Source organism: Lynx rufus, unplaced genomic scaffold, assembly GCF_022079265.1.
Source record: "Lynx rufus isolate CCGP_SWC_20201006 ecotype Redwood Valley unplaced genomic scaffold, mLynRuf1.p SCAF_11, whole genome shotgun sequence".
Taxonomy (NCBI): domain Eukaryota; kingdom Metazoa; phylum Chordata; class Mammalia; order Carnivora; family Felidae; genus Lynx; species Lynx rufus.
This window is the reverse complement of record NW_025814825.1, coordinates 28,577,641-28,597,393: the sequence shown is the minus strand read 5'-3', so window position 1 is coordinate 28,597,393 and position 19,753 is coordinate 28,577,641. Positions and strand designations below refer to the sequence as shown.

Sequence of the window (19,753 nt, the reverse complement as noted above, 5' to 3'; positions counted from 1 at the left end):
TTTATGTCCTTTTCTACTCTCTTCTCTCGGATTTCATGTTTTATACTGGTAGAGCTCCTGGATTTGTCTTGTCTCCTTGGTTTTTCTCTCATTTTCTTTTTCTGGTTTTAAAATAATCACTTCCCATCTCCTTGTTGATTTAAATTTAACAAGAATTGACATGGAAGGATATTTTAGAAAAATAAAAATTGGGTAAGTGTTTACATATTATAACTTTTTCTAGTCTTCTTTTGAGGCTCCCCCGCTTAATAGTAGATATGGTAGTCTGTGTGTACCACTTACAGATTAATGAAACATAAAGTAAACTTCCAGTGCTAATAATGTATAATTGGGTATATTATGTTTGTATACATATTTTAAAAGTGCAATAGATTATATCATGATTGAAAGGTTGCCACTTAAAGAGTAACACTCATTTAACTTATTTAAATGAGCTTATTTAAAACTAGCTTTTCCATTTTATATTTTAGGAGAAACTAATTCGAGATATTGCTCATTGTCATGGCATTTTGATCACTTCTTACTCCTACATTCGGCTGATGCAAGATGACATTAGCAGGCATGACTGGCACTATGTGATATTGGATGAGGGGCACAAAATTCGAAATCCAAATGCTGCTGTCACCCTTGCTTGCAAACAGGTATGACCTTTTATAACTGGGGGATTTCCAGGTGAAAAATAGTGTTTAATTGAGAGTAACACACTTAGGGGCTTTGCATAAAGGATTTGAAATACACATTTTGCTTTAATGCAGAAAATTCTTTATTCTTGCCCATTATCATATTTTTAAAAATTCTAATTGTTCACATTACTAAATGTCTCTTTTAGGGGTCATTTGTTAAGATGTAACCAAACCTGACTCTGATCTGTAGTATTCAGCTTGAACAATAAGAAAAATTCTTCCCTATTTATTTACATGTAATTGAAGAATTAAAATTGCATAAAGTGTCCATGTTTTGGAGATGACTAAAATGATATGTAAAAGTGTTACAGTTTAACAGGATTGCATGGGAGTATTTTGGGGTTGGGATGGTAGTCATCCCTTGGAAAGTGAATTTAATAAAAAAGTGTTTTCTTTCCCGAAATAGTTCCGCACCCCTCATCGCATCATCTTGTCCGGCTCACCAATGCAAAATAACCTCCGGGAGCTGTGGTCGCTCTTTGACTTCATCTTCCCAGGAAAGTTAGGCACGTTGCCCGTGTTCATGGAGCAGTTCTCGGTTCCTATCACCATGGGGGGATATTCAAATGCCTCCCCAGTACAGGTAATGTATTGGGCAGGTAACACTTCAGGCATTTTAATATTTAAATGTGCCTACAAGTACTATACTTTGTAGCCAAGTCATTCATAATATAAGGGAAATGGCCAAGCTTATAAACCAGTATCTGCCAAAAATCACAAAATCATTTGTGCTTGATAGCATATATTTTTCCAGATGAGTTTTAAAAACTCACGTAAAGTATTCAGGAGCAGTCAGAATTATGAAACAAGGATGAATCAGTTCTGGACAGTATATAATTTAGTACATCTTACAAGGTAGTGTAAAAGCTTAGAAAAGGGGAAGCCAGGGAGGATTGAGTTGTTCAGAGAGGACTTAATGCAACACTCAAGTGACCCTTAACCTGATTCTGGGAAAACAGGCTAAGAAAAGTGAGAGCATTCTTATTTATTTATTTATTTATTTATTTATTTATTTATTTATTTATTTATTTAATATAATTTATTGTCAAGTTGGCTAACATAGAGTGTATACAGTGTGCTCTTGGTTTTGGGGGTAGATTCCTGTGTTTATCACTTACATACAACAACCAGTGCTCATCCCAATAAGTGCCCTCGTCAGTGCCCATCACCCATTTTCCCCTCTCCCCTGCTTCCTCCCCCCCCCCCCCCCCCCCCCCGCCAATCAACCCTCAGTTTGTTCTCTGTATTTAAGAGTTTCGTATGGTTTGCCTCCCTCTAAGAAGAGCGAGGGCATTCTAGATTAGGGCAGCAATATGAATGCAGCCACGTTATATGGCCACGGGCAGTGAAGAGACATGCCTGATTGCACTGGAGATGCTTGTGAGATATATCACAGGGAAGGTGCGGATGCCAGAAATGGGGGCCTTGAAAGGGATGCAGGCAGAGGTGCTCAGGCAGCAAAGAGCCACAGAAGGTATCCAAGTAGGAGGCTGAAAGGAGGTTGCTCTCGGAGAGTCACCCAGGCTGCAGATGGTTGTGGGAGGGAGGCTGGCTTTGAGGGACCCTCAGGAATCATTAGGAGTGGACCCTCAGGAATCATTAGGAGTGAGGGTGATGAGGACTTGGGCCTGGACTTGGGCAGTGGTTCTTAGGAGGAAGGTGAAGAGCAAAAGCTCTAAGTGGCATCTTTGTAGGCAGAAGAAATAAGATGTGGGGGCCGACAAGATAAAGGAAATGGAGCGGATGTGGTGAGCTTGCTGCAGCAGACCCTGAGGTTTTAGGTCTGGGTGACTGGGAAAAGGGAGTTGCTCCGAGAGGAACGTCAGGAGGCTGACCTGAGGGCAGTTTGTGGCACTTGGAGGCAGGCTTCGGCCTCGGTGAGGAGCAGGGTCTCTGCACAGACCTCCTGCGGGACTTGTACCTGCCAGGTCATGACTGACCCAGCAATAAAGCCATCCACCAAAAGAGACATTTACGTGTTTTAAAATATTTAGAGAAAGAATTTTAGCCCTTTAAAATTAGAGGATTGCTAAAACCATTTTAATACCTTTTACATTTTGAGATGGAATGACTTATAACTAACTTTTATAAGAGCCTTCTTCCTCCACTGAGTTCTTGTTGTCCATCATTTATACCATTCTCTTAACAAATTTTTACTTTGAAATAATTTCAAACTTAACAGAAAGTTGCAAGAATTGTAAAAAGAACTGTTACACTCTTCACTAGATTCACCACTTGTTAGCATTTGCTGACATTTTGCCACCTTTGTTAGGTCTTTCCTTCTCTTTCTCTTCCCCATCTCTCTGTACATGTGCATGCAAATTTGTACGGATTTGTGTGAATCATCTGAGAGCAAGTTGCAGACATTATGCCCTTTTCCTCAGATCCTTCAGGGTGTATTTCCTAAGAACATAGCCACAGTAAAAACATCAAAATCAGAAGGAAATTCAACACTGGTATAATTCTGAGGTGTAGTCATTCACATGTTGCCAGTTGTTCCAGTACTTTCCCTGCTTAGTCCTCCTTTAATCTGCAACAGTTCCTCTGTTTTTGTTGTGCCTTTCATGACTTTGATGCTTTTAAAGACTATAGGCCTGTTGTTTTGTAGAAAGTGCCTCACTTTGGGTTTGTCTCACATTCTCTGTGACTTGCGTTTCTCAGTTCTTCACATCTGGAGGCTCATGCTGTTGGCCTGTCCCTTCATTGGTGGTGGTTGTAGTTGGTGGTGGTGGGTAAGGTGGGTATTTACCAGATCTCTAAACTCTTTGAAGTTAACCACTTCCTTCGGAATTAATAAATCACTTATGGGGAGAGACTTTGAGACCTGTAAACATGGTCTTGTTTCTTCTTTGAAGGCCTTGTTTCAGAAGTTTGTGTACTTCTCTTTTTTCCTCTTTTTTGGTTATGAGGTCCTTGGGAGCAGAGGTGTTGTTTTTACATTTGCTTTTATACGTCCATGGTTGCCATCAATTACTGAATCCCAAGAAGATAGTCTGTCAGCAGATAATTTATTGTGTCAGGCTGGGGCTAAAATGATGAGAAGTGGCTGGCAACCAGAACCTTACCTTGAATAGTATCCACTCCAGTGGTGGGTGCACAGTGGGAACGTGATAAACAGATGATCGTAGTACAGGGTAATGAGGACTGTGATCAGGGGAGATAATGCAATATCAGAGCTTGTGGGAGTCAAGAAAGGCTCCCTGGGAGAGAGAGGATTATGCTAGGCTGAGGAAGGTGAGGGAGAAGAACATTAACTGCCAAGAATATGGACTGCTTCTTGGATTTGCATGTTAATAAGCTTGTGTGGGGATTTTAGAACTGAAAAGAACCTCCTCATTTCTTGCTCAAGGTTATTGAGACTCGGTGGTTTGGTGACTGGCCTAAGGTCACTCAGCTCTGGAACAGGCAGAACTGGGGAGTGATAATCACTCCACATGGACAGGAGTAGGAAGGAAGCACGGGCGTGCTCTGCTAGGTCTCCATTTTCCATGGTACTAGAGAGTTGGGAGGGATAGTTAAGAGAAATACAGTTGGATCCCCACCATGTATGTTTATTCACAGAGAGACAGAGAGGCAGATGGGGAGTAAATATAGAATCAGCTTTATTGCATGAAGCACAGGATAGCCTAGGAAAGTTGCACTGAGAACATGGCTTGACATCCAGGCTAAAATTGGGTTTCTTGGTGTTCCTTGCTCTCCCATCTCCACCCCATTCCAGAGCTTTAGATCTTTCTTTGAAGAGAGTTGGGTATGAAAAACAGACCCATCCCCAGCCACTCTGAGGTCTGACCCCTGTGAGTTCACCACAGTAGGCCAGGAGCAGGGAGGGGTGGGGGAGGGAGAACTCTCCGGAGGGGTGGACAGACAGAAGAAAGAGTGGGAATGAGTAGCCAGGCGACCCACCAGCCCAGCCCTGGTTTTCCTGAATCATCATCCACTCACCCATGCTTCTGGAGATCAGAAATGTGGGTAGAGGTGGGGATGTGGGGACAGTTTCCTTAACATAATGTATATATTTTTAGGAAGAATTTAAACCGTGCACTTGCTTCCTTGGTGGGACTATAATGTCATGTTAAATTTTGAAATTTATCATCTCTGTATTACAAACAATAATATGTTCCTGATCATCATCTTCAGGGTAATTTTTATCAGTGTCTGAATGATACATTTATGAGGTTACCTATAATTAAAAGTTGTTTATTGAACTTGTTTGTTTATTGTCTACTATTCCAAGTAAATCCTGTTTTTATATTTGTATATGCCCATACACACAAGATACACACACATACATGCACATAACATGTCTACAGACTCGAGTAAGGTGTTCTTAGGGTCTTTTAAAATGTTTTTTACATGTTACTTCTTCACATGAGTTTTTCTGTATGTATTACACAGTCATACTCTTTTTATTGCCCTTCATTTTGCAGCTAACTCTGTTAAATTTAAACTTTGTTTGGAATTTTTCTTGTTTCATTAAATAGTCCTCCTTACTAGGTTGTTAAGCCTATTTAGATTTTTCCAGGTATCAATAATTTATTGAATTCGTTGTTTGCCTGTAAGTGAATGGCAGAGGGAGTGTTTCCTGAGCTGTGGGTCTTTGTTTTTCTACATACAGTTAATACCCATCTCATGTGGCTATGCTCCATTACAGAACCATATGCTCTGTCTTAGGCTAGAGTGACCTTTTATTTCTGGGATCATAGGGCTTTTCTTGAACTTACTCTCCTAAGTCCCCAGTGGGCAGTAATCTCAGCTTATTATCTGGTTGCTCCCATTGCTGCAGCTTTCCCCCAGAGTTAGCTTTTGATCTTCAGTCTTGCAGGGCAGCAGTTTCTTTGTAGCTTTTGGAGAATGCAAGATTATAAACAGAGATTCATTTGAAAGCTGTTTTTTCCCTAGAGGGTAGTCGAGAACCAAACCAATCTCTACTTTAAAGTCTAACTATATAATAATTAAAGCAAAGTATGGAGGAGAAATAGGGCACAGAATTACCAGTTCTTTTTTGTAAATTTGATTAGTAAGTTTTTTTTACTGATGAGATCTTATGAAATCTGCCACCTAATGGAATATATGGAGCTTATCCTAATTTTTCCAAACCATTTTCCAGCCATTTCCAGCCCCTTTTGTACAACCAGAGGTCATTAAAAAATTTTGTTTTAAACATTGGAATCAGTTGAGAGGTAAGAACAAATGCATTTCTTAAACATAAGTAATTGTTTACCTTTTTCTCTTATTAAAGGTTAAAACTGCTTATAAATGTGCATGTGTCTTACGAGATACCATAAATCCATACCTACTGCGGAGAATGAAGTCAGATGTCAAAATGAGCCTTTCTTTGCCAGATAAAAATGAACAGGTCTGTAAATCCAGGAGTTACCAAAACATTTCTGAAGCGTGGGTGTACCTGTCTGTTTACTTTTCATGCGCAAAGTTGGCGAGGCTAACAGGTGTGGTCGCTGGTGCTGCTGGGCTGCTGCTTTATGTTTGTATACATCTGTATGTGACAGGTGAGCCTGCTGTGTCATCTGCCCTTGGCAGGACTCTTCCTCTGTCCACAGGCTTTGCTCTTTTGCTTATTAACACACATATTCCTGCAGCTGCACTTGTAAACTTCTCTATTTTCCTCAAGCCCCAACTCATTCTTGCCACAAATCATAGTAGGTGCCAGTCACATTCCTGGGAGATAGCAATGAACAGAGCAAACGCTCACTCTCATGAAACTCACATTCATTCTTGAGGAGGGGAGATAGTCATAGGTAAATATGTCACATGGCAGGCAGCAGTAGTGTGGAGGAAAAAATGAGCAGGGTAAGGGGGATGGGGTGAGTAAGGATTTGGGGAAGGGGGCTTCTTGTAAGGGATGGTTAGAGGTCTCCTCTCTGGTAAACAGACATTTAACAGAGGCCTAAAGAAGGTGAAGGAGTGAATCATGGAGTTTTTGGAAGAAGAGCATTTTAGGTAGATGGAAGTGGAAGGGCCTTCAAGGAAGGCATTGTGGCCTGAGGGCAGGAAGAAGGATGACAGTGGTCAGAGGGAGAAGTCAGATGGCTGGCCAGATCAACAGGGCCTGCTGGTCACGCTGAAGACTGGATTTTACTGTGAGGGAGGAGCTGGTTCACAGGGAGATACTGAGCCAAGGAATGATGTCATCTGACTTAGGTTGTAAAAGAGGCATCCTTTTTTTTTTTCTTCTTTTTTTTAATATATGAAATTTATTGTCAAATTGGTTTCCATACAACACCCAGTGCTCATCCCAAAAGGTGCCCTCCTCAATACCCATCACCCACCCTCCCCTCCCTCCCACCCCCCATCAACCCTCAGTTTGTTCTCAGTTTTTAACAGTCTCTTATGCTTTGGCTCTCTCCCACTCTAACTTCTTTTTTTTTTTTTTTTTTTTTTTTTCCTTCCCCTCCCCCATGGGTTGCTGTTAAGTTTCTCAGAATCCACCTAAGAGTGAAACCATATGGTATCTGTCTTTCTCTGTATGGCTTATTTCACTTAGCATCACACTCTCCAGTTCCATCCACGTTGCTACAAAAGGCCATATTTTGTTCTTTCTTATTGCCACGTAGTATTCCATTGTGTATATAAACCACAATTTCTTTATCCATTCATCAGTTGATGGACATTTAGGCTCTTTCCATAATTTGGCTATTGTTGAGAGGGCTGCTACAAACATTGGGGTACAAGTGCAAGGGGCATCCTTTTAAAGGCCATCCTGGTGGTCTGTTATCTCCACCAATGACTACACCTTCTTTTGAAAGTAAGTACAATATAGATTCTCAGTGTTGAAAATATAAAAGATCTTGGAGATCTGTCACCAAGGCTTTTCTATCCCTGCCTCTTCCCTTCCCCCAGACTTATTTCCAAACTCAGCCCTTGATCTTAGCATTCCCCTTGCAGGTCTCTCTTTCCCACCAGTGTCTCAGGCCACAATGCTCTGTTCTTTGTCTAATTCCAAATCCACCAGTTGCTGTGCTGTTTTATTTGTCCTTTTTCATGCTTTCGCTTCTTTGCTCTACATCCTCCTAAATTAATGCAGCCAGTGTCTGTCTCGTTTCCCACCATTGATTGGCACTCTCCTCAGTATTGCATAGTGTTGCTGGATTAGTTTTTCCAAGGCTCATCTTCCTGCCAGTTATCTTCAATGTCCTTCTTCCCATCAAGAATACCTGATTTAGCTTATTTGCACCAATTTATTTTTGCTGTGGAGTCCCAGAATGTGTCTTTTTTATATTCCATGTAGTAGCCAAGGCAAATCACTTCTTGTTTTCCAAACATGAGCCACTTGTCTTTCCATGTGCTTGGATGTTCCCTCTGCCTGGAGGTTTTCCACCCCACTGCATCCATCCATCCCACACTCCAGCAAACCTACACACAGGAGTTTTAAGATCCCACGAGGCTCTTGACTAGAATTCCTTGAGGTTGGGACTTTGTCTTACCCATCTTAAAATGCCACGTAACACCTAAAACAGTGATTTGCGTACATGAAGCATCTGGTGAATAATTTGTTCAGTTAACTTTGTAATTAACAGGAAATGCTTTTCCCTGTTGCCTTTGTATTCAAAGGACTGAAATATGAGTTTAAGAAATCAGGAATTACATATACTCAGGTTCATATTTTAGGAAGATTACTCAGGCAGCATATGAACGCATTGGAGGAGAAGGAAAATGGAGGCACAGGGATGAGTTAGCCGGTCCTTATAGAGTCTGAGGGGAAAGATGAGTCTGAACCAAGGAGGGGTTTCCTGTGTAATTGATGGGATGGATCTTCTTGCAGAGGCTTCAAAGGACAGAACATGGAGGAGACAGCTGACGAGTTTAATTCGGGTCGTTTGAAGCACCCACGAAATATCTGCCTGCTTAAAAGGCAATTATAAATGAGTCTTGGGTTCTGAGGAGAGTTCTAGGCTGGGATGTAGTTGTGACCTCTGAGCAGGGAAGGGGTGAAAGTTACAAGGAGGGATGAGTTTGCCTGAGGCCCATGCACAGAACGAGAAGAGAAAAGCTGCAGTGTTGTGGAGAGGGTATCAGGAGGGACTAGCCAGGAGGATAGGAGGCCTACGTAGAAAGGCAGGAGGTAGGTTAGGGGAAATGGATCATGAGGTCTAGGGTCCCTGTGTGGCCAGCTGCCAGGAAGTTATTAGTGACCTCATCCACGGCAGTTTCCTGGTGGATGTGCTCCAGGCTTGTGCTGGGTCCAGGAGGGGATGTGGGGATGGTGATTGTACATAATCCATTCAGGGAGTTTTCCCCCTCAGATTTTGGAAAGTGTAAGGTGGTGGAGCACTGTCCTAAGGAAAAGGAGAGGGTTTTCAGATCCAGTGTGAAGGTCAAAGGGTTGCCCCAATCGCAAATAGGAAGCTGTTCTGAGGATAAAGGAAAACCAGGTGAGGTGGATAAAGTAGATGAATTTTAGGAAGTGAAAGTCAGGGAATCACGACTGATAGCTTCAGTTTCTATTTTTGATGTTTTGTCCGTTTGATTGCTTTTAAGTAGAGGTTGAGACAAAGGTGGGTAACAAAGGTGGGTAGGTGGGAGGCTTGGGGAGAATGAGGAGTGTTGTCACAGTTGTTCTAGGTTTACAGAAGGTGCTGAGCAGGCAGTGCAGAGAGACTTCCCCTGGAGACCAGGAGCAAGAGTGGCAGGACACTGCCCCGATGGGTAGTGTTCTTCAGCAGTGCTCAGTACTTTACCAGAAAGGATTAGAGAAGGCAGGTGGTTGAGTCAGTCTTCATTTGAAAGTTTACAAGGCAGACATAGTGGGTGGCAAAGGGGTAGCTGAAGGAGAATGTCTTGTTTTAATGACTAAGGAATAGTGTCAAGCCGTGAGGTGGCGGCAGTGGACGTGGAGAAAGGAGGATTGAGAGGCAGAAAATCAAGGAATGTTCTGGCATGGAGTAACAGGCACAGTTGGGTTGGGAGGGTGGGCGAGTCTGGTAAACTTACGGACCTGTGCTTCCATCTCCAGGAAAGGGAACAAGTCAGGCGAGGGTAGGGTCCCTGGTCAGGTCTGCGGAAGTGAAGGTGGGAGCGGGGCACAGGTGGTGACATGGTCTGAACTCTTGGAGGCTAGGATGCAGGAGGCTCTGTGCACCTGTCCCTGAACTTTGTTGTGGAGAGGAAGCCAGTCTTCAGGGACTGTTGGGAGAGTGGGTAGGAATCTGGAGGTGGATGGATGACAGAAATGGAGGGGCTGATGTAAAGGGGTGACTGTGTTTTTGCTCAGCTTGAGATGTGGCACAGTTTTGGCTTTTTAAAATAAGAGGTACATTGTTAAAATTGTATGTGTTGTGCTTTTTTAATTGGAAAATTTTGTTGATATTTTAATTATTTTCATAGTTTTTAAAAAAAAAAATTCTCTTTTTTTTTTCTCCCCTATAGGTCCTATTTTGCCGTCTTACAGAGGAGCAACTTAAAGTCTACCAAAATTTTATTGATTCCAAAGAAGTTTACAGAATTCTTAATGGAGATATGCAGGTCAGCTAAATAATGGAAAGTAGAGAAATGAATTGTGGAGCAGGGAAGCAGGGGAGGAAAGGAAACTAGGACTAGTCAAGGATTCATGGTTACCTCTTAGAAACATTCGGGTGTGCACCGTCACTTAATTCAAAGCCCTTCCAGAAGTAAGAGAACATACAGTTCCATTTGAGCATGCTTCCTTTTGCCTGTATTGAGCCCCACGTCTCGTGGTCCAGAAGAGTAGTGCTAGACACAGGGTCTGTAGTGGTGAGTCCTGCAGGGATGTCTGGTCCTTTGCAGAAAGCAGGGAAGTGGCCCTGGACTGCTGGGGTTAGCAGGTGCATGAAGGAAGAATTAGGATTATAAATGTTTGTGTGAGTGATAACATTTTAGTTACTGGCAGTACTCAGCAGTAGATGGGGGTAAAGGTTTATTCAACAAGCATAGTGGCTTTATAATCAGCATTTAGTTTGAAGCTCCATATAAACTGTTCAATTTCATTGTGCTTCAGTGTCCTAAAGTGTGAATTGTGTTTTGTTTATTTGACACATAAAACTTCCTTAGTCTTTGGTCTGTCCTCATGGGAGGTACAGCTGAGTGGCAAGCACCTTACTCTCCGAAACACACTTCCCTGCTTATACACAGAGGTTGACAAAGAGATGAGAATGGGTGACGGGCTGCCCGTGTCCTGTACTGTCTGCGTGCTGTTTCTTCCAGATGAAGTCATTTCAGTTCTTTCAGCCATGGCGCACAGTTTCTTACTTCATCTGTCTTTGGCATCTATGGGAGGTTCTTCAATCATTCACATTTATTCATCTCTCCAAAATCATCCCTTAACTTAGCTTCGTGTGCCTCTGAATTGGGAAGCCGTAGGTGGTCTAGATTAGCACCAACCCGTAGATACACAATGCCAGCTGCATATGGGATTTTAAATTGTCCTAGTCACATTAAAAAAGGTAAAAGGAAGTGAAATCAATTTTGATAATGAATTTTACTTAACCTGATGTATGTATCTAAAATGTCATTTTAATACATAATCAAACATTTTAAATTATTAATGAAATATTCTACCTTTTTTAAAACTACATCTTTAAAATTGGATATTTTACATTTGCAGCACATCTCAGTTTGGACTACCATGCTTTATTATTTTTTTAATTAATTTATTTTTGAGAGAGATAGTGCGAATCAGGAAGGGGCAGAAAGAGAGAGAGGATCCCAAGCAGGCTCTGCACTGCCAGCACAGAGCCCGATGTGGGACTTGAACCCATGAAACCGCAAGATCCTGACCTGAGCTGAAACCAAGAGTTGAATGCTCAACCCACTGAGCCACCCAAGTGCCCCTGGACTAGCCACACTGTGTGTGCATAGTAGCCCTCTGTGGCTTGTGACCACTGTATTGGAAGCACAGATCTAGAGGCAGACGGGGAGTTACAGATGACTCTTTGGAGGAATTTTGACAATGTTCCTGATTTGTTCAGATTTTTTTATTGTTTATTTTGTTTAACTGTTGTTTGCTAGTTAAAACTACCATTGTTGACTTCATTTATGGTTCATCTTTTTCTACTTGAGCTTTTATACTCCTGAGCTTGATTTGAGTCATACTCAGAAAGCTGTGAAGGATGCCCTTCTGCTGGGAGCCTGGAGGGCAGGCACTCCTGGTCTCTTCTTATGCCCTTCTGCTGAATGAACCACCCTCATGTCTTTCCCATTTGCATATTTTCCAGGCAGACACGTTTTCTGATATTCTAATATAAAAGTAAATGGAACTTGGGGCGCCTGGGTGGCTCAGTCGGTTAAGCGTCTAAACTTTGGCTCAGGTCACGAGCTCATGGTTCGTGGGTTTGAGCCCTGTGTCGGGCTCTGTGCTGACAGTTCAGAGCCTGGACCCCGCTTCAGATTCTGTGTTTCCTTCTCTCTCTGCCCCTCCTCTGTTCGTACTCTGTGTCTCTCTCTCTCTCAAAACTAAATAAACATTAAAAAAAAAAAAAGTTAAAAGTAAATGGAACTTCAACCTCTGACTCATGTTCAACTGCAGAACTTTCAGTGAGGTGTACTTAGTAATATTTAAATGCATTTCTTCAGTCACCCGCCTGATTTCTCCAAATTTAGATGGACATTTTTTTATTCACATAAAAGATGAGTCAGTTTTTATATGCTGTGAACTGCATACCTTTTTTTCTAGTGAGAGAAAATAAATCATCAGTAAATTAAATATGACCAGTAGATGTTCAGTCCAATAGGATGTTTTTGTTTCTAGAGAACTTACTTACCTTAGCAAGATAGAAGATGAATGAAGGTTGATTTTTTCCAGCTCCTAATATGCTGTGGATGTGGAGGAAGCTAAGAAGCTGGTGAAGAATTCCTTTTTAATCTGTGTTACATACTGAATATCATCCTTCCCTCCCTTTCCAAGCGAATGTTATTTAAGTGGGATAATTCAAATGCACGTAATTCTTTTATACCATAGATTTTCTCTGGACTTGTAGCCCTAAGAAAAATCTGCAACCACCCTGATCTCTTTTCTGGAGGCCCCAAGAATCTCAGAGGTATTCCAGATGAGGAACTAGAAGAAGATCAGTTTGGATACTGGAAACGTTCTGGGAAAATGATAGTAGTTGAGTCCTTGTTGAAAATATGGCACAAACAAGGTCAACGAGTATTGCTATTTTCGCAGTCAAGACAAGTGAGTATACAGACCTCATACAAGAAACAACAATTCTTTAAGACTTAACAACCAGTAATTTTAAAAATGAGATGTAATTTAAAATAATGATTTTAAAAGCAAATTCACCCCCTGATACTAAGGTGGAAAGCCTACAGATCTCTTTGGGAGCTTGGATCTTTCTCTAGAGTTGGTGCCTAGAAGTTAGCTTTTTAAAAAGGTTTACCAAAGGGGCGCCTGGGTGGCTCAGTCAATTGAGTGTCTGACTTCGGCTCAGGTCATGATCTCGCGATCCGTGAGTTCAAGCCCCACGTCGGGCTCTGTGCTGACAGCTCCGAGCCTGGAGCCTGCTTCAGATTCTGTCTCCCCCTCTCTCTCTGCCCCTCCCCCACTCATGCTCTGTCTCTCTCTGTCAAAAATAAACATTAAAAAATTAAAAAAAAAAAAGTTTACCATGTGATTCTAGGGTGTGGGTAGGTTTGGGTCTGAACTCAAATAGATGTCCTGCTCTTTACAAAACTGAGAAGAATTAATAGTAGAGAAATGCCAAAAATACTCTTGTAGTAAGTATTATATTTATCTGCCTCAGAGCAAGAAGCCCCTTTTAATTTAAGCCTGTTGGGGAAGGTTTGACTGTTTAGAGAAATGTGAGAGTACTCACTGCAAGTGTATTTTTGATTTTTAAACTCTTTTCCCCTCCCCCCTCTCCTAAACAGATGTTGGACATACTTGAAGTATTCCTTAGAGCCCAAAAGTATTCTTACCTCAAGATGGATGGTACCACTGCAATAGCTTCAAGACAACCACTGATTACAAGATACAACGAGGTAACCAGTGTATATAACAGTAAAACCAAGTAGTGCTACTCCGTGCAGAGGAAGGAAGGAGAATAGCTTCACTCACCTGAGCCATGCGTACATGGGGAATAGGCAGTGGGTAGGGAGAGACTTACTGCTTTAAACTCTGTGCATTTCTGTATTTTGTGTATGTTTGTGCGTCTAAACAAAGAATGTGTATTCCTTCTTGAAAAGCCAACTCTGAGATATTTCTAATATAATTGATACTAAAAGTAGGAGTTGTGGGATGAGATCTTGACTGACCCACGGTCTCCAGGACATAACCCATTTTTTGTATTGGGAAGAGGTTTCCATGTGTAGAGTATGTAAAGACAGAGGTGAAGAGCTGTAACTAGTCTTAAATGAGCATGCTAAATGTTGCACATCTTACCTCTAGGACACATCTATATTTGTGTTTCTTCTGACCACTCGGGTGGGTGGCATAGGAGTCAACCTGACGGGGGCAAACAGAGTCATCATCTATGATCCTGACTGGAACCCAAGTACAGACACACAGGTAAGGGAGTGTATTAGTGGCATACAGGTGAGTGGCCAGCACTTGGGAGTGTCCTTCGGCGCCCCTGTCAGGTTCTGCATGGAGCTGACATCTTGGTTGTTGCCCAGTCTTCAGCGTGGAGGAAGATACCGTCTGGCCTCACAGACAGGAAGAGTCTCCAGCAGTTTATCTGTAACATTCATCGCTACACCTGGGGTACAGAGAGAGAGTGCAAAGTTACACACATTGTTTTTCAGGTGGAGATGGCTCCGTCTGCCTTTGTCACCTGCCTATTTATCTTCCTTAATAGGCCTTATATATATTTTAGCATCAGTAGCCAAAATTTTAGCTTTGGCAGGGGAAGGAAGCAACCGGCTGTCTCTCTTTTCTTTCGGTAAGTGCTTGTCATTGGGAAGGGTGCTTGTTACCATGCATCTCTCTGCCGCAGGCCCGGGAGCGAGCCTGGAGGATCGGCCAGAAGAAGCAAGTGACGGTGTATAGGCTGCTGACTGCAGGCACCATCGAAGAAAAGATTTACCACCGGTCAGTACAGATGGCTGCTCGCTCCTTGACTGGAGACTGCTCTCCCCGCTGCGGCGTGTGCAGGATGTAGATCTAGAAGTATGCCTCCAGGGCTTGGAGCTGGGAATTTTTTTCATGCATTGCTTTAAGAGTCTTTTCATCTTAGAGCACTAGTTGCTGTAACTTAAAGGATATGTGGGGGTTTTGGGGGGTTTTTTTGGTTGTTGTTTTGGTTTTGTATTTTTTCTTATTAAAGTAAGCTCAGATGGCTTATTTTGAGTTTTTAGAAAACGTCTTTGGGGTCCCTGGCTGGCTGTCAGAGCATGCGACTCTTGATCTCGGGTTCATGGGTTCAAGCCCCACATTGGGGATGGAGTTTACTTAATATTAAAAAAAAAAAAAGTAAAAGTCTTTGAACCTGAATGTCTTTGTACCTTATTAAACATCAAGGACTGCTTATGTGTAAACTTCATGTTAACTGTTATTTAAGAGAAACGTACCTATCTACTATAGTGTACCATCTTTTTTTCAAAAATTTTAAGAAGTGACAGAGTTGAAATACATACTGAAATTTTCACATAACATGCAGGTGTGATCAGCGTGGAGTAGCCTGGTTCAGATGCCCCTGAGAGACAGGTTGACCAGGATACCTGTTTCTTTTTCCATCCCTCTCTACAATGAGTAGGGGTTTGGGCAAAGGTCGCTTTAACAGTGGGGTGGAGATACTGCCACCTTCTCCCCCCTCCTCTGCTGAAGACTTTATTCTCAAACTGCACCCTAGCTCTTAAAGCAAGGCTCCCTGCTTTCTACCCTGCACTGGGTTACTGCCAGATAGGTATGTGTTCTTCAAGTCCTTATTCTTTTTTTTTTTTTTTTTTGTAATTTTTTTAATGTTTATTTTTGAGAGAGAGAGACAGAGAGAGAGACAGAGTGTGACTGGGGGATAGGCAGAGAGAGAGGGAGACACAGAATCTGAAGCAGGCTCCAGGCTCCAGGCTCCAAGCTGTCAGCACAGAGCCCAACGCGGGGCTTGAACTCATGAACCGTGAGATCATGACCTGAACTGAAGTTGGACACTTAACTAACTGAGCTACCCAGGCGCCCCCTCAAGTCCTTATTCTGAGAGGGCTGGAGATGAGCTGAGTCCCGTGAGGGAGAGCTTCCTTTTAGAGAGACATGTTGTAGCCTGGGTGATAGAGGCAGGACTGCTTTGTGGGGACGTCTGGGCAGGGGTGATGATGGTGTGGAGCTTCAGCATAGAGTGAATCAGCAGGCAGAAGTGGGTGAGATGGCTTCAAGTACAAAGCTCAGTTAAGAGAGTTTCCTGAATGCCATCATGGAAGGGTCCTGAAGAGGGCAGGGCAGGGGACCTGCCAGGAAGCTGACTCCTTCCAGCTCAGAGAGGCTGTGAATCACATGATTACATGTAGAAAAGTGTTGTCTGACATGTGATGAATCTTGGAGGTTGAAAAAGCTCACTGGGTATAAATAATACGACATTCTTTGTATTTCAGATTCTATAAAACATGGGAGACCATCCAATGTTTTATGTACGTTCTGAATTGTAATTTTCCAAGGCAAGAAGTTTGGGTATTATTTAGACATTTGTTCAGCTGCAGTTATCATATCAGTCATAGTTTTATAATTAGGATTTTGAGGCACGGCTAAGCATTGTTTTATACGAGTTTAATTTTTATCTTTTTAGACAAATTTTCAAGCAGTTTTTGACAAATAGAGTGCTGAAAGATCCGAAGCAAAGGCGATTTTTCAAGTCCAACGATCTTTATGAGCTGTTCACTCTGACAAGCCCCGATGCATCCCAGAGCACTGAAACAAGTGCTATTTTTGCAGGTATTACATAAAATAACTTAGAGTAATAAATCGCGGCAGAATTATTTAGTGTAACTTGAGTGTGCTTTTCCCCTTTATAGGAACTGGTTCAGATGTTCAGACTCCCAAACGCCTTTTAAAAAGAAAACTTCTGCCAGCCTTTGGAACAGACCCTAATGTTTCAATATGCAAAAAGTGCCCTGATTCTAATGCATCTGCAAATGATGCCACATCATCTGAAGAGAAGTCTACAGCAACAGGAGCTGAAGTAAATGCAGTAACATCTGATCAAGTAACATCTGATCCTTTGAAAGATGCCCCTCGAACGCCTAGAGATCTGACTGGTGGTGATGGGCCTGGAGAAGAGGTGAGTGCAGTGTCTAGACCAGAGGAGTCATCAGTGATTAGTGGACATGGGGAATGTTCAGATTCTCCAGGAATCAGCAAAATGGATGGACTGTCTAGTGAAGAAAGCATCCATGAAAAACAAGGTCTTTCTGACAAAAGAGAAAGCTGCCAGGCTGCAACAGACCCTCTTCGGGAGAATAAGCAAACGGAAAATAATTTTTATAAGCACAAGTCTAAAACAAAACATAGTGCACCAGAAGAAGAGACCCTGGAGCACCATCGCAGGCTGAAGCAAAAGCCTAAGAACTCTAAGCATCGCAGAGATGCCAAGTTTGAAGGAACTCGAATTCCACACCTCGTGAAGAAAAGGCGGTACCAGAAGCAAGACAGTGAAAATGAGAATGAGACCAGCCAGCAGAGCAATGACGATTATGTCTTGGAAAAGCTTTTCAAAAAGTCAGGTAATCTTTTTGCTGAATGTGCCACAGGTGTGCTAGGAACAGAAGATGGGTAGGCTCTTTGTAGCAGTAGCAGCCTTTACTCACAGGGCCAAATGGGCTCTCAGCTGGAAGTAGTTTTTCTTCTAAAATTCAGATTTGGAATATAGTGACATTTTGAAAATCTTAATCACCTCTCTTTTCTGAAGACCTCAAAGAAATTGAACCTTTGGGGAACAACAGTACTTGACTTACAACCACATACAGGAGGGGTGCCGTGCTTTAAGTAGATTTGTGTGACCTGAACACTAATAGGAAGTTTCTGGACATGCTGTATTTATGTCATTTTCCAGCACAGGAGATTAAAGTAACCGTCATAGGGGAGAGGCAGGGACGTGGCCAGAGGCAGGCACTCTGGAAGTGGGAAAGCTGATCACTAATATCGAGGGAGAACAATCAGGAAAGCAGATTCCACAGTTGCTCAGGACCACGGAGGACAGGCAGTCCTGCACAGTGTAGTCATCCCTGGGAATGTTGTCTTGTTCAGGCCTCTGCAGTCATTGCGTTCACAGTGTGATGGCCCGAGTGACCAGAGATCACCGTTAGTGGGTCTCAATTCGGGAGGGCAGGTTTCTGTATGGCATTTCAGAAGGAAACCCTCTGGGCCTCCTACCTTCTATTTCTTTTTCATTTACTGGTCTGTTTTCCTAGGAAATGATCTCTTTTGTTTAGTTTTCAAGTTTATTTGCATAGAGGCATTGAAAATGTTATTGTAATTTTTTAGAAACTTGCTTCTGTTTCAAGACAGTTGCTCCCTTGTCATTTCTAATTTTGTAGATTTCTGCCACACTTTTTTTTCGGTCAGGTTAAGCTAGTGGTTTGTTTGTGATTTTTTTTTTAAATCAGCATTTTGATTTATTAATTAGGTCTATTGTTCTCTACCTCATTAATTTTTGCTTTTATCTTTATTATTTTATTCCCCGTGCTTCCTTTATTTATTTTATTTATTTATTTAGTTTTTGCGTTTTGGTGAGTTTTTTTGGCTTAATTTTTATAAGACTGACTTAGAAATTTGTTAATTCATTTGGGGCGCCTGGGTGGCTCAGTCAGTTAAGTGCGTGACTCTTGATTTTGGCTCAGGTCATGATCTCACAATTGTGAGATCAAGCCCTGAGTCGGGCTCCGTGCTGGGCATAGAGCCTGCTTAAGATTCTCTCTCTCCCTGTCCCTCTGCCCCTCCCCACCTTGTCTGTGCATGTAGGGGACAAGCCCAAGGGTACTCTCTCTCTAACTCAAAAAGAGAAAAGTGCTTTTTTAAAATAAAAAAAGAAATTAATTCATTTTTATTCTTTCATTTTTATTGATACATAAATATTTAAGGCTATGAATTTACCACTGATAACTTCATTAAATTCTGCTGATAAGTGGCATTTTCATGATCATTAGTTTTTAGAAACTCTATAATTCTGGCTTATATTTTTACATTTTTCCCTTCAGTAAAGAATTAATAGATGGTTTTAAAAATTTCCAGGTAGCAGATATGTTGAGGGTCGTTAGTAATCCCCACATACCTTGTAGGGTGGTGTTGAAGGTGACTAGCAACAGCATTTATAAAGTTCCTGGGTCGTGATAGTCAACTTGGCAAATGGCAGCTAAAAATGTTCATTGTTTTTCCTCCACCCACAACAAGACTAGCCAATATAGAAGAAAACATTGTGTACAAACCGGAATAACACATTACTGTTTCCTTTGTTCTTGCTAGTTGGTGTGCACAGTGTCATGAAACACGATGCCATCATAGATGGGGCCAATCCAGATTATGTGCTGGTGGAGGCAGAGGCCAACCGAGTGGCCCAGGACGCCCTGAAGGCGCTGAGGCTCTCTCGTCAACGCTGTCTGGGAGCAGTGTCCGGTGTTCCCACCTGGACAGGCCATCGGGGGGTTTCTGGTGCACCAGCAGGAATAAAGTAAGAGATTGCTGCTCTCCCATGCATGTGAGCTGGCCAAACCGCCTAGGCCAGGAATAAAGCCAGGGCAGGCGTGGTAGAAAGTCTTGCAGGGAGGGGTTGGGTCAACCGGATTTGCATGACTTGGGGAAAAACATTTATAGTCTTACGTTCTTCCTCACACTGTCTCCTGCCTTCCAAAGCTGAGTTTTCAGGGAAGGCGGCATGATATGTTTTGCTCAAGAGATGTTGTTAAAAATAAGAGATACAGAATAATAACTAAACTTAAGTAAGATGATTAGCCAGTGTTCAGCAATCAGTAACTACTATGCTATTCGGTTCATTTGTTCAGAATAATCTTTCTACCTGGAATTTGTGGGTAGTTGCCATCACTTGTTGAACAAGATACTGAGTGGTTCTTACTTGAGATGCAGCTGTGACTTCCCAGGAGAGCAACGTAGAAAGACTGAAGGGGATGAGCCTCATGGTTATGAAAGAGTAACCATGAAGAAGAAAATTTTCCAGCAA

At 42.2% G+C, this 19,753-nt stretch overlaps 1 protein-coding gene across 3 annotated transcripts in view; it reads left to right on the top strand.

The window, feature by feature from the left end:
- The window catches only part of ERCC6 (ERCC excision repair 6, chromatin remodeling factor), a 78,930-nt gene that overhangs the window by 54,334 nt on the left and 4,843 nt on the right, over positions 1 to 19,753 (top strand). For 2 of the 3 annotated variants that reach the window (XM_047073098.1, XM_047073099.1), the window contains exons 9-19: positions 471 to 641; positions 1,090 to 1,266; positions 5,923 to 6,039; positions 10,068 to 10,163; positions 12,616 to 12,831; positions 13,527 to 13,637; positions 14,044 to 14,163; positions 14,591 to 14,685; positions 16,370 to 16,515; positions 16,596 to 17,303; positions 19,042 to 19,246. In XM_047073098.1, the coding sequence (XP_046929054.1) occupies positions 471 to 641; positions 1,090 to 1,266; positions 5,923 to 6,039; positions 10,068 to 10,163; positions 12,616 to 12,831; positions 13,527 to 13,637; positions 14,044 to 14,163; positions 14,591 to 14,685; positions 16,370 to 16,515; positions 16,596 to 17,303; positions 19,042 to 19,246 (2,162 nt within the window). The remainder of the gene's footprint in view (positions 1 to 470; positions 642 to 1,089; positions 1,267 to 5,922; positions 6,040 to 10,067; positions 10,164 to 12,615; positions 12,832 to 13,526; positions 13,638 to 14,043; positions 14,164 to 14,590; positions 14,686 to 16,369; positions 16,516 to 16,595; positions 17,304 to 19,041; positions 19,247 to 19,753) is intronic. The other variant, XM_047073100.1, reaches the window with a different exon arrangement.